Consider the following 15,212-nt stretch of genomic DNA (forward strand, 5'->3'; position numbering starts at 1 on the left):
TCATCAGAGAGCAGTTTCTCCCAACCATCCAGTTTTGAGACACACAGTGCCTTTTCCAGGATAATGGAGCACCTTGCCATAAGCAAAAGTGATAATTTTGGGTCCGTGGCCAGGAAACTTCCAAGCCTCATTGAAAACTTGTGGTCGATCCTTAATAGGCGGATGGACAAACAAAAACCCACAAATTCTGAAAAACTCTAAATGTTGATTAAGTGGAAATTGGCTGCCATCAGTCAGGATGTGGCCCGGAAGTTGATTGACAGCATGCCAGGGCGAATTGCAGAGGTCTTGGAAAAAGAACAGTCAACATTGCAAGTGTTGACTCTTTGTATGAACTTAATCTAATTGACATCAAATAACTATCAATAAATGCCTTACTTACGAAATGCTTGTAGTTATACTTCAGTATACCATAACATCTGACAAAAAGACCTAAAAACACTGAAGCAACAGACTTTGTGAAAATTAATATTTGTGTCATTCTCTAAACTTTTGAACACGGCTGTCTATAGTAAACTCACTGAGTTGACTACAGATAGCAGGCACTGAAGTATGGTGAGCTATGTATTCAAATGCTTAATATTTAGTGTTAATAATCATTGTCATTTTCTTGTGGGTGGTTAATGAGTTATTAGGTGACACAATGGCTGACTTAGCTGCAGGCTGGTGGCACACTGACCTGATTTACATTGTGTTATGATGAAACAGAGGAAGAAGACTCAAATGCTGACGGATAGATAAAATCTATTATGATCAGTCTGATCTAACGAAACGCAGCTAATGGAAAAGCAATGAGTAAATGATATTGAAAAGAAAGAAAAGATAAAAGGATGCCCTCTGTGTTTCACCATTTTAACCCTGAAAGACCTGGAAAAAGCCTACATTAACTTTTACATTGTGCTTGGGGTCTGAGTGAATTTGCTGTTGAAAATATCATTGTATATTTTCTTTATTTTAGAGGTCAAGATGTTTCAATAATATAGGTCCGAGAACATATAAAACAGATTTTATTAACACAATTGTATAGAAGAAATTGGTAACTTAGTCCATCTTCTTAAAAAAAATCCAGATAATTTATTCACCACCATGTCATTCAAACTGTTGATGTCTTTCTTTGTTCAGTCGAGAAGAAATTATGTTTTTTCAGGAAAACATTCCAGGATTTTTCTAATTTTAATGGACCCCAAAACTTAACTGTTTTAATGCAATTTAAAATTGAAGTTTCAAAGGACTCTAAACGATCCCAAATGAGGCATAATGGTCTTATCTAGCGAAACGATTGTCATTTTTGGCAAGAAAAATTGCGTAATGATGTGAAAAGGTCACGTGTTACATATATAAAACGCACTTTTGCAGACCATTTTAAACAATAAACTGACACAAAGACATTAGTATCATTGGACATACAACAATGTCGGTCCTCTTTCTCCACACTTGTAAACATTGGGGCGTAGTTTCACATACGTCATCCGTGACCTCTTGACGTGATGACGTATTAAGGGCTCATTATAGTCGTGCGTAGGTTCCGCGTCGGTTTTCATTTATACTTTTGCGTCGTCGTCCGTGCGCAGGCCGCTGGTAGGCAGTAACCACGCCTGTAACCACAGTAGCAGCGCGAACGCCAAAGAAGAAGAAGCTTTGCAAGTTAATCCACAAACGAAAAAGAAACAGCAACTTGTTGTGTATAATTTGAGAAGACCAGCAATGATGGATGTAAATAAACAGCGACTTTTGTTGCTCAACTTGGCCATTCTTTGTTTTTACCGTCGCAAACGGAAATACCTATTTTTTTTTACCTGACGGGAGGGGTTCTGGTGTACCAATCACAGCGCTTGCGGCCCGCGTAGAACTGACGCGCTGTTAAAAATTTTGCGAGGCTACGCAGAGCTACGCACAGACTACGGATAGCCTACGGCGTAGAACCTACGCACGACTATAAATCGTCCTTTACGCGAGGTCATGCTGGCTCGTCACACAGCCGGAAGAAGATGAGAAGTTGTGGTTTAAAAGTCCATATTTTTTATTTTTCTTGCCAAAAATGACAATCTTTTCGCTAGATAAGACCCTTATGTCTCGTTTGAAATCGTTTAGAGTCCCTTGACACTGCAATCCCAAACTGCATTAAAACTGTTAAGTGTTGGGGTCCATTAAAGTCCATTAAAATGAGAAAAAACCTGGAATGCTTTTCTCAAAAACATAATTTTTTCTCGACTGAACAAAGAAAGACATCAACATTTTGGATGACTTGGTGAGTAAATTATCTGGATTTTTTTTAAGAAAATGGACTAATCCTTTAATGTAGTTCACCTTACATATTATACCTTACACTATGATTTTTCACAGGAAGCAAATGCATTGTGTGAGATTTGTCCTAATGTGATCTTGAAAGTTATGCTGAGAATTTTGGGGCATTCATCTTCCAGAGGGCTGGGATTTGATCTGTTTGTTCTTCCTTTTATTGTCTCGTTCTCGGAGGAGGGAAACGGAGGAGTAATGTGGGTGTAAATTCATTCATACTTAATCCCTTCCTCCTCCATCTGCTCATGTGTCATCACATGTCTGGCTGTGATACCCAGGTGACTGTATCACAGATCGAGCTGGAGTCATGGCATTGGTAGAAGCATTCCCTTTGGAGGTGCAGATTTTGTTTCAAGGGATCGCAGAGATAAAAGTCAGTCATCCGGTGAATGGTCTATGCTGGAGGGGTAGTCATCTGACATCCCATTAGAGATGTATTGACACACCATCTAGGATTTTGTGATTGCAATAAATGCAATCAGTCTAAAATCAAAATAATTTTCTCTATAGAGAAATGAATGTGATTTACTATGGAATCTGTGTTAACAAATTTTGCTAAATTGGGTTGCAGTAACTGTTGGGACTGACACAGATTCTGCGTCCCCTTACAGAATGCTGAGTTTCAACTCATAGGTGGTCAAATATGGACATTTTCCAGGTTAATTTAATCCAGTGGTTAAAACAACTCCCACTGAAACATTAAATGTTCCTGCCCATAAACTGCCTAAGTGGTATTGGCCTGCTTATAAAGGAGATTTAGCGAAGGGTCGGTAAGCCATCTGCGTTTTTGCACAGGAATTATACCAGCTAGGCCTCTGCTGGGACAAAATCAGCTTTCGGCTTCCCAATTCTGCTTTGTCTTACAGTTTCCTGCAATAATGAGGAGATCAAAGCTAAGACAGCAGCTCACTGAATCCTCCATCTATGTTCAAAGGCTCTCTTGTAGAGGAGAATCACCTTCTGCAGGAGTCCCCTGCTGATTTTAACAACCTTCAATCACAGTCACCACTCTTGATGTGCTCCCTTTACTTTGACAGCGAACTCATTTATGGCAGAATTGTTAAAATAGGTCTCCTTTTTGATTTTGGGATGGCAGTCTTTATGCAAATTAAATTAAGTTTCCATCAAGATCTAGTAATATGTTGATTATCCCATTCCAACCCAAGTAATCTTCCTCTTAGTCTTCACTTCAGTGATGTAGTGTCACTTAAAGGATTAGTCCATTTTCTTAAAAGAAAAATCCAGATAATTCACCACTATGTCATCCAAAATGTTGATGTCTTTCTTTGTTCAGTCGAGAAGAAACCACGTTTCTTGAAGAAAACATTGCAGAATTTCTCCAACTCCAATGGACCTCAATAGAACCCAACATCCAATACCCAACTCAACACTCAACAGTCCCCCCCAACGGAGTTTCAAAGGACTACAAACAATCCCAAACGAGGCATAAGGGTCTTATCTAGCGAAACAATTGTCATTTTTGACAATAAAAATAACAAATATACACTTTTAAAGCACAACTTCTCGTCGTGTAGATCCGGTCGTGATGCGCCAGTTGACCCCACTACGTCACCGCAATACGTCATGACGTCAAGAGGTCACAGAGGACGAACGCGAAACTCCGCCCCAGTGTTTACAAGCGTCTTGAAAGAGGACCGTTCCTACGTTGTTGTATGTCAACTGATACTAATTAATGTCTTTGTGGCAGTTTATTGTTTAAAATGGTCCGCAAATGTTCGTTTTATATATGTAACACGTGACCTCTTTACGCATTAGGCATTTACGTTAGGTCGCGCTGGACCGGACCTTGACGAAAAGTTGTGGTTTAAAAGTATATCTTTTTTATTTCTCTTGTCAAAAATGACAATCGTTTCGCTAGATAAGACCCTTATGCCTCGTTTGGGATTGTTTATAGTCCTTTGAAACTCCGTTGAAAAAAACTGTTAAGTGTTGAGTATTAAATGTTGGGTTCTATTAAAGTCCATTAAAATTAGAAAAATTCTGCAATGTTTTCTTCAAAAAACATAATTTCTTCTGGACTGAACAAAGAAAGACATCAACATTTTGGATGGCGTGGTGGTGGGTGGATTGTCTGGATTTTTCTTTTAAGAAAATTGAATATTCCTTTAAACAAATCATGTCCTATTTTACACAGCATGTGTTGATTCCAGACAATTCACATGAAATTACCAGACACTTCCCGGAATTCCAGGATCGATCACGGAATGGTTACATTGCAGGGATTCGTCATAATGCATCCTGTGACAAAAGGCAGAAATAATGCTGTCAGGGGTGTATCGTGATTACGCGTTCGTAATCGCAATCATTTATCGTGCATCTCTTTGCGGATTAACGTTTCCAACGAGAAAAAATTTCTGCAAACTGCAATAAAAACTGCAGAGACCAGGAAGCTCCTTACTATCCACTCTGAAGCTGGGATAATTCAATAAACTGGTATGCGATGCCCTGTATGATCGAATCAGAAGAAAATACAAGAGCTTGGTTTCTCGAGCGAAAAATTGCAAAATCCTCATTTTTTTTCAGAATCTTTATGTGAAAAGGGCAATAGACTATCAGACTGCTGCCTTTAATGGTGCATAATGACCTTTTTGCAAGCACCTTTCTGATTCGTCGGATGATAAATAGAACACCCTCGGGTCTCATGGCCTTCAGTCACTTCAAATGCAAAGCTACTCATTTAAAAATCCATTCATGCTCTATACTGCTTGTCCTCTCCAAGGTCATGAGGTGCTGGAGCTCATCCCAGCATCTCGGTTCATAGGCAGGAATCAACCTCGGCATATAGCCATCTCAGGGCGTCAATAAAAAGGAAGGGAGGTAATGGAATGCCAAACAAAGGCATTGTGTTTTATGTGAAGACACATTAGCTAGGCTGATTTGGCTGAAAAAGCCAAAATTATGACGACATAGGAATAGCTTGCCAATCAGTTTGTGATATTCTTATTTTGGAGATTTTTATTATTCTCCATTCAGCTAAACGGAAGCAGTACTTGCTTGACTAGAAATAGCTGTGCAGGGCGTTACCAAGATGGCTTCCAGTTTAACCAACTTGCTTTGAAGTATTGTAGAAAGTCTTCATTAGAGGTGGCTTGCTACATGCCTGCAGTTTCTCTACAGTACATGTGCTGTTTCCATATTAAAGTCTTATCCGATTTTATTTTTTTTCAAAAAATAAGATGAGTATTGGCACTTTTCACTATTCTCTTGGGTGGCCCCAGCTGTTTGACTAAGTCTCTGTGTCCCCTGACAGTAGACTGTCAAAACTCTGATCTGATCACACGTGTGATCTGGCAGTGCAACTGTGAAATCAACCTCAGGAATGTGTGTTTGTATGGGTGGATAAGCTTTATGGTTGTGGTTGTGGTTTGGGTGCTTGGCAAAGTGGCTTGGTCTGTGGTTCGTGACATACTGTAGATGATTTGAGAAAAAGCAACAACTATGATGCCACACTGTTGAGTGTATCTCTGCCCACCCACTTAATGATTATCCAGTGGTTCAAGATGTGCCTCTTATACTTTTAACTTATACTTGTTGTCTTTTTGTTTCAGTTGTGTCCAGGTAGTGGAGCACTATGCTGCCGATATTGATGTTTACCACTGTCCCAACTGTGAGCCCATCCATGGACGCTCTCTGAGTAAGTGTGCACATCCACACATGTGATTCTTAAATGATTTAACTGTTCCTAGCTGACGTTTCTTTCTCGGACTTTCCCAGTGAAAAAGCGTAATAACTGGCACAGGCATGACTACACCGAGCCAGATAACGGCACGCGGCCGGTGCAAGCGGGAACTGCTGTGTTTGTAAAGGAACTTCAGGCCAGGAGCTTCGCCAGGTATGAGCACCTTCTTCAGTCAGCTGGATAGGAAAATCAAGCACTTGATTGGATGAGCTATGTCACTGTTTTTCCATTCTTGACTGATATTCTATAACTATTATTTATTTGCTCCATAATGCTTTAATGGTGCAGTGTGTAATTTTTAGAAGGATCTCTTGACAGAAATGCAAAATAATATACAAAACTATATTATCAGTGGTTTATAAAGACCTTTCATAATGAACCATTATGTTTATTACCTTAGAATGAGACGTTTTTATTAACTTACCCAGAGGGTCGCCTTACATGGAAGTCGCCATTTTGTGCCACCATGTTTTTTAAAGAAGCTCTTAACAGACACACTTTTTTATTAGTTATCTTCAACAGTGATATGTTTGTCCTGTGGCGGCTACCGTAGCTTCTCTATGCATTTCAAAAGCGAAGGGTGAGCTGTAAACGTTGTTGGTTGCAATTTGCAACTTCACCACTAGATGCCATTAAAATTTACACACTGCACCTTTTAAAGGTGACTTTATTTTCAATCTGATTTTTTTTTTGCACTTAAGTGCATTTTAAATAATTTACAAAGTATCTTACATTGGCACAAAATCATCACAAAAAATCTCTTTCCACAGCGGCCATGAAATTCTGGTGCATATGCATGGGAGTCAGGTGACTCAACAGTACCTGGAGAAAGAGGGCTTCCATTACCCCATAGTGGTGCCTCAACTGGATGGACTGGGCCTTAAATTGCCCCCTCCATCTTTTTCTGTCAAAGATGTGGAGCATTACGTGGGTAAGAGTTGTGCGTGCGTGCGTGTGTGTGTTGCATTTACTGTCTATCACATAACAGTCCTTAGAGACCCTTTGAGAAGTTGGCCACTGGAGCAAGTCAGACACTGTTGGATCAATAATGCATTTGTGTTCAACAGCAGACCTACATGATATCCGAGTGTGCTTTTCGTGTTTTCTATGCATTTTGTGGGTAAATTATTCTAAATAATTTGGTAACTTCAATTGCACCAATATTGGGAAAATCAAAAGATTTTTTATTTTTGTATTCAGTCACATAATCGACAGAGGTAGTTTAAATATAGAGAAACGTATGTCTATCATGGCTGCGATTGTATTCATTGACCACCTTTATTAGTCTACAATATGGTGAGCAAACATTATTCCATTTAACATGTTTACTTAAACTGCTTTAAGCATTTAAACAATTACTAATTTAAAGCTTTAGGTTACCCCGGCACCTTTGTGATTATGGTTATCCGTCCATGCCAGTATTCAATGGACCAAACCCATTTCCAGCTGTGGAGGTTATCTCCTCTTACCCCTACATTAGACCCGGAACATTTCATCTCCAGTTACAAAGCTGATGTACAGCACAGCCAGCATGAGCTCAGGTTCCCAATAGGTCTGGTTTATCTGAGCGCTTATGTTACATGGCTCCCCCTTTGCGCGCCGGTGATCTTTAAGCTGGAAGTATTTTAATAGTAACAGGTGTCGAGGGGGAGAAGTGTGTGAGAGAGAGAAACAGGGGAGCGGGCCACTCGACAGATCGTGTTACCTAGCCAGTTGGGCACAGACAAAAGGCCATTAACCTTTTCTGTCTGTCGTGTATCCCATCTTCGCATGCTGAAACATACAACATGTTATGTTTCGGTTAGCCCATCTTAAATGTCATAAGTATAATTTCTTATTTAATGGGGCTTTGGGGCACTATATATGTCCATACAACTTTGTTGAAAATCTTCTGAAGCAATGAGTTGAAATGCTTCTCTTGGTACTTTAGTGATGCTTTTTTGTTATTTATGCCCCAGTTTGCTTAAACATACTTCAAAATAAGTTAGGTATTGTTTTCAATTGCTACAAATATATGCATGCGACTGGTTTTGTGGTCCAGAGTCACAGTTTTGCTCTTATGTCCAGTTCCTTATTTGGGATATTCTGAGGTTAAGTCTTTTGCAATTATGTGTTTGTAGGATTGTTTTCCGCCAGCTGTTCCCTATCGTCAAACGCTGGCCAGCTGTGTATTTGTGTGTGTGTGTGTGTGTGTGTGTGTGTGTGTGTGTGTGTGTATGGCCAGCTGTCCAGGCCTGTTTCCGGTCCTCAGCTGACACTTGTGATTTGTGGCCATGCAGCTGTGTCTCTTAGTGCAGAATGTATGTTGGTGAAACCTATAAAGTAAATATATTTGAAAACCCAGCTAAAGTAATTTTTTGTGATTGCATAAAATCATCTTACATAATATAAAGTACATTTTGTGAAAATATAATCTTGATATCTTAAATATTGACTAAGTGAGGTCATGTCAAAGATTGAATTAATGTGAAATCACTGATTAAAATTAAACTTTGATGGACGTTATCTCATAATAAGTTTGAGACTTTAGCCTGGATTTCACAGACAGGGTCACATGTAATCAGATAATTTGTGCATCAGCATCTTTACACCCTGTAAAAATTCATATCAGTGTATATTTACCAGTATTGTTCATACGCACAATCTGCCTCTCTTTTATCCAGGTGCCAATAAAGTTATCGATGTCATTGATGTTGCGAAACAAGCGGACAGCAAGTTGAAACTGGGAGAGTTTGTGAAATATTTCTACCAGCCCGAACGGCCCAAAGTGTTAAACGTTATCAGCTTGGAGTTCTCGGATACAAAGTACGTTTGAGTAGAAAAAGCACCAGTCGTGCATTAACTGTTAAACTTTCTGGTTCATTTCAGATCACCAGTGCAGCCAACTTGATGCATTTTAGCTTTATGTAAATTAGCATGCTATTGATTACTAGAAAACATAGTGATTTAAAAGGTTTGTTGTAAAATGGTAACATATTACAATAAGGTTGTATTTGTTAATGCTAGTAAATGCATTAGCTGACATTAACTGTCATAAAATATGCTCATTTTCCAGCTCCCATAGAGTTAAACATTTGTTTTTTACAGTTTTGGAATCCATTCAGCTGATCTCCGGGTTTGGCAGTACCATTTTTAGTATAGCTTAGCATAATTCATTGAATCTGATTAGACCATTAGCATTGCGCTAAAAAATAACCAAAGAGTTTCCGCTGTAACATGGCTGCAGCAGGTGCAATGATATTACGCAGCGCCTGAAAATAGTCCCCTGCTATTGAAAGTAACCAAGGGCACTATTTTCGGGCACTGTGTAATATCACTACACCTGCTGCAGCCATGTTACAGCAGCAAAGTCCTTGATTATTACGTCAGAATGAGAGTATAGTTTCTAACCATATCTGCCTAGGAACACAACTTTTAATTTTCTGTCGTCTTGTGCTGCGTTTATACCAGCCGCGGTAGAGGTGGCAAGGGCTGATGAATTACATGTTAAGTCAATGCAAAGACGCGAATAGGCATCCTGCGGTGCGGTACAGTTTCTGCGCGAATTGAGCGTTGCTGCGGGAAACGCGCAAGTTCAAAAATTTGAGCTTTGGCGGATTTCCTGCGCCGCGTTAACCAATTAGGACCTTGCTGTAGTAGTGACGTGATTACAGGAAACGGGCGTAGTGGCGGAGTCTCAGCGGAGTCGCAGAAGCCCCTCCCATGACGCAAATTTCCGCGTGAATTTCTCGTACTCAAATGTTCAAGCGTCCAACTATGCGCGAATAACGCGTTTTTGCCGCCTCTATCGCGGCTGGTGTAAACGCACTGTTAGTACATGATGTAACTACAGAAGAGTCAAGTTTTAAATAGGAAAAATATCAAAACTCTTTTGTAATTTTTTTGCGCGATGCTAATGGTCTAATCAGATTCAATGGATTATGCTAAGCTACGCTAAAAGTGGTAGCGCCGGAACGGGAGTGGATTCCAAAATGGTAAAAATCAAATATTTAACTCTAGGGAGCTGGAAATGAGCATATTTTCAAAAAAGTGAAGTAACATGTTTAATAGTTTGCGTACAGAATCTCTGGTTTGACATCTGATATTATTTTCTGGATTTTTTCAGGATGGCTGATTTGGTGGTTGTTCCGGAAATAGCGCAGAAGATGTCCTGGGTGGAGAACTACTGGCCCGACGACTCGTTCTTCCCCAAACCATTCGTGCAGAAGTACTGTTTGATGGGAATGAAGAACAGCTACACAGACTTTCATATCGACTTTGGAGGAACATCAGTGTGGTACCATGTGCTTTGGGTGAGTACTGGTGCTGGCAGTATGATTTGAGTTGGCTATACTGTCCTACGTTAGCATCTCAGTGATTGGTGAAGATCTGGTCATGTCTTATGATGACATCTACTACATTATAGCAACACATTAACACATTTCGTAAAAATGAAAGGGATAGTGAACAAAAGTAATCATCACATTATCACAAGTGGCATTTTGCTTAGAGTTTTATTTTTACAGTATGATTTCAAATGTAGATAAATGCATAATGTGTTTGTACATGTTTGTTATTTTGCAGGGTGAAAAGATTTTCTACTTGATTAAGCCGACTAAGGCTAACCTTGCACTATATGAGTCGTGGAGTTCATCGCATAATCAGAGCGAAGTATTCTTTGGCGATAAAGTCGACAAGTGTTACAAATGTGTGGTGAAGCAAGGATCTACCGTCTTCCTTCCCACTGGTGAGAACCCAGGGTCACACAAATCTGTCTTTTTTTTGTTCCTACGTTTTTTCGCCCATAAAAACTTTTGGGTACACAGACAGTATTAGAAACTATAACATCTGAAGGATCAGATTAAAGGCCATATATCAGGGGTGTCCAAAGTCGGTCTTGGAGGGCCTGTGTCCTGCAGAGTTTAGCTAAAACTTCCCTCAACACACCTGCCTCAAAGTGTCTAGTCTGCCTAGTTAGACCTTGATTAGCTGGATCAGGTGTGTTTGATTAGGGTTGGAATAAAACTCTGCAGAGACACCGGCCATCCAGGATCAGGATTGGACACCCCTGCCATATATGAATAAATCATACAAAAGCATCAGTCTTATGCACCCACAATTGGCCGTCGGGCAGAAAAAGCAATGTTCGCTTGCGTCAAAAATACAGGTATGTCATGGCAAAAACTTATATCAGGCTGTTTCCCATGGCTCCTGCCAGGAAAGTTGTGGATCAGCATTCAACACCAGTGACCCTTGTTACAGTTGGATTTGTTGGGAAGAGTTTTTGCCGAGCAACGTGGTAAACAGAACAAAAACATTCCAAAGAGCTGTGATGCAATTCACGCGTATCCGACTGAGCCAGGATTTAAAGGGATAGTTCACCAAAAAATGAAAATACTGTTATCTACTCACCCTCATGTTGTCTAAACCTGTATGAGTTTCTCTGTTTTTGTTAAACATAAAAGGAGATATTTTGACGATCATAGATGGTAAGCACACATTTGACGGTACCCATTGAGTTCCGTAGTATTTGTTTTTCTACTACGATCAATGGCTACAATCAACTGTGTGGTTACCATTATTGATAACATATATATGTATGTATGTATGTATATGTATGTATGTATGTATATGTATGTATATATGTGTATATATACACTGCAAAAAATAATTATTTTCAAGAAAATAAATTCTTAGTATTTATATTTGACCAAAAATATCAAATTTAAGTGATTTTGTGCATAAAACAAGCAAAAAAATCTGCCAATGGGGTAAGCAAATTTTTCTTGAATTTAGTGTTTAAGAAAAATTTTCACATTTTTTTTCTTACCCCATTGGCAGATTTTTTCCTTGTTTTATGCACAAAATAACTTAAATTTGATATTTTTGGTCTCAAACTAGACTTGCTCATCAAAAAAAGCATCTTAATTTTAGAATTTTTTGATATTTTTACTGAAAACAAGACACAAATACTAAGAAATTTTTTCTTGAAAATCATTTTTTAAATGACTTTCTTACTTAGTATTTTTGGCTTGTTTTCAGTAGATATATCTAAAAATCTTAAATCAAGATGTATTTTCTTGATGAGCAAAATGTCCTAAGAAAATAAGTCTAGTTTTTAGACAAAAACTACACAATTTAAGTGAAATTGTGCTTAAAACAAGCAAAATTATCTGCTAATAGGGTGAGAAATTTTTGCTTAACTGTTTATTTTCTCACCCCATTGGCAGATAGTTTACTTAAATTGTATATTTTTTGTCTATAAACTAGACTTATTTTCTTAGGTCATTTTGCTCATCAAGAAAATACATCTTAATTTAAGAATCTTAGATGTTTCTACTGAAAACAAGACAAAAATACTAATTAAGAAAGTCATTTTTTGCAGTATATACAGTATATATAATAAATATATATAAGGAACAGGTTTTAAACAACTTTATTAGAGTTTTTAGTTTTTGGGTGAACTATCCCTTTAATTGTTTTCACCAAACGAAACCATTAGACCCGGTTTGGAAATTCTGCCCACCTTTACTGTGACCTAAACAGGCTTTACACTCGAGCGGTTTATTGTCGTGTTGTGTGGTGCGTGAAAGTGAGAAAGTTTGCACATTTCTTCCCACTCAAACAAAACGTCACGTCTGACGAAGCACAAAATCCCCCACTTGTTTAACAGCCTGACTAAACACAGCAGCCAACACACATATAGCCAGATAATTTATATTTTTAACAGTGGCGGCTTTTTTCTGGGTTTGAGGTCACTCTATATTTAGTCAATGACCTATGTTTGTATCGTTCTGTTGTGGGTTATGCATGTTTGGGTATACTTTACACTGTGTTTTGTTTGCCACTTGTGAATATAGCTCTCTATTGCCCTCTACTGGTTGGATCCACGCAGTGCTCACCTCTCAGGACTCCATGGCGTTCGGGGGGAATTTCTTGCATAACTTAAACATTGACATGCAGCTCAGGTAATTCCTTTAATGTCTTAATTTAATACAAAATTAATTTAATATATATCTATAGCCGCTACGATTATGTCAAAGATTGAAATCAAACATTGATGCTCCTATTCTTACAATAACATCCTGGATTTCACAGACAGCGTCACATACAGTATAGTCATGTTTCACAATATAGCGCAACTTCTTGTGCCTCACTGTTTAAATACCGTGTGACCATTCCTACTGAAACTGATCTACCTTCTCATCCTCATTCAGGTGTTATGAGATGGAACGTAGACTGAAGACTCCAGACCTCTTTAAATTCCCTTACTTCGAGGCCATCTGCTGGTATGTGGCCAAAAACCTTCTGGAGACCATGAAAGGTAAGTAAAACAGGACAATGTCTGCAGTGTTTTATTTTTACTGGGGAGACCCAGTGTTTCTTCAAACTAATGGCACATCTTGGCCAGACATCTAATGCTTTATAAAGCAGTGACGTACACTCAGACTTAATAGACTGTTAAAGGATTAGACCATTTTCTTAAAAAAAATCCAGATAATTTACTCACCACCATGTCATCCAAAATGTTGATGTCTTTCTTTGTTCAGTCGAGAAGAAATTGTTTTTTGAGGAAAACATTACAGGGTTTTTCTCATTTTAATGGACTTTAATGGACCCCAACACTTAACAGTTTTAATGCAGTTTAAAATTGCAGTTTCAACAAAGTTTCAAAGGACTCACGTAATATGTCATCACATCAAGAAGTCACGGATGACGTATGCGAAACTACGCCCCAGTGTTTACAAGTGTGGAGAAAGAGGACCATTCCGACGTTGTTATATGTTGTATGATACTAATTGTGTCAGTTTATTGTTTAAAATGATCCGCAAATGTGCGTTTCATATATGTAACACGTGACCTTTCCACGGCATTACGTGAGGTCGCGCTGGCTCGTCACACAGCCGGAGGAAGAAGAGAAGTTGTGTATTAAAAGTGATTTTTTTTTTATTTTTCTTGCCAAAAATGACAATCTTTCGCTAGATAAGACCCTTATGCCTCGTTTGAGATCGTTTAGAGTCCTTTGAAACTCTGTTGAAACTGCAATATTAAACCACATTAAAACTGTTAAGTGTTGGGGTCCATTAAAGGCCATAAAATGAGAAAAATCCTGGAATGTTTTCCTCAAAAAAACAATTTCTTCTTGACTGAACAAAGAAAGACATCAACATTTTGGATGACTGGGTGGTGAGTAAATTATCTGATTTTTTTAAGAAAATGGACTAATCCTTTAAGTGAATATATTTGATACATATATGGTTCCTTTAAAGGGATAGTTCACCCAAAAATTAAAATTCTGTTATTGTTTACTTACCCTTATGTTGTTACAAACCTGTATAAATTTCTTTGTTCTGCTAAACACAAAGTAGATATTTGTAATGAAGCAGGTAACAGAAGCACCATCGACTTCCATAGTAGGAAAAAATACTACTATGGAAGTCAGTGGTGCTCAAAAACGGTTTGGTTGCAAACATTGCTCAAAATATCTTCCTTTGTGTTCAGCAAAACAATGAATTTAATACAGATTTGTAACAACGTAAGGGTGAGTAAATGATGACAGAATTTTTATTTTTGGATAAACTATTCCTTAAAGAAGTTGTATTGATTAACTGTAATAGAAGTTAAAATTCTGTTTATGGTTTCAGAGTTGCGGGAGGATAAATGTCATCCTCAGGGTTTTCTGGTGAACGGAGTAAAAGCTTTAATCTCCTCACTGAGGACATGGCTTAGGAGAGAGGTAAGAGAGATGCTTTTCAGAAACACAACACAGAAGAACATTTATATACATGTACATTTGTGACCCTGCTTGTGAAAACCCAACTAAAGTCATTTTTATTACTGTTTTTCACATATAATTTAAAGTACATTTTGTGAAAATATATAAAGATTGAAATCAAACTGTGATGCTACTAATCTCATAATTAGATTATAAGACATTAGCCTGGATTTTCAAGCAGGGTCACACATTTTTGTGGCTTTTCTAATCACATGTGCATGTTTTTCCTCCAGCTGACTCAACCAAACAGTGAGGTTCCCGATAATATCAGGCCAACACATCTTATTAAATCTCTGACTAAGGAGATCCGCTACCTGGAGGTATGCAAATAGAAATTAAGTGTTTTTTATTTGTTTGGAGAGATATGTTACAGGGCTCAACATAAAGTAGTGCCCGGTGGCACAGGGCAAGCGTGAGAGACGTTTGGGCCAGTGAAAAGTATTGTCACTTGCCCGATCA

At 38.4% G+C, this 15,212-nt stretch overlaps 1 protein-coding gene across 1 annotated transcript in view; it reads left to right on the top strand.

Annotated features, from left to right (window-relative positions):
* Positions 1–15,212, top strand: part of kdm7aa (lysine (K)-specific demethylase 7Aa) — a 28,734-nt gene that overhangs the window by 2,848 nt on the left and 10,674 nt on the right. The window contains exons 2-11 of the mRNA XM_073867335.1: positions 5,868–5,953; positions 6,034–6,151; positions 6,769–6,929; positions 8,662–8,803; positions 10,104–10,290; positions 10,562–10,720; positions 12,854–12,945; positions 13,195–13,301; positions 14,623–14,714; positions 14,987–15,073. Of these exons, the coding sequence (XP_073723436.1) occupies positions 5,868–5,953; positions 6,034–6,151; positions 6,769–6,929; positions 8,662–8,803; positions 10,104–10,290; positions 10,562–10,720; positions 12,854–12,945; positions 13,195–13,301; positions 14,623–14,714; positions 14,987–15,073 (1,231 nt within the window). The remainder of the gene's footprint in view (positions 1–5,867; positions 5,954–6,033; positions 6,152–6,768; positions 6,930–8,661; positions 8,804–10,103; positions 10,291–10,561; positions 10,721–12,853; positions 12,946–13,194; positions 13,302–14,622; positions 14,715–14,986; positions 15,074–15,212) is intronic.

This window comes from Misgurnus anguillicaudatus, chromosome 1, assembly GCF_027580225.2.
Source record: "Misgurnus anguillicaudatus chromosome 1, ASM2758022v2, whole genome shotgun sequence".
NCBI classification, from domain to species: Eukaryota; Metazoa; Chordata; class Actinopteri; order Cypriniformes; family Cobitidae; genus Misgurnus; species Misgurnus anguillicaudatus.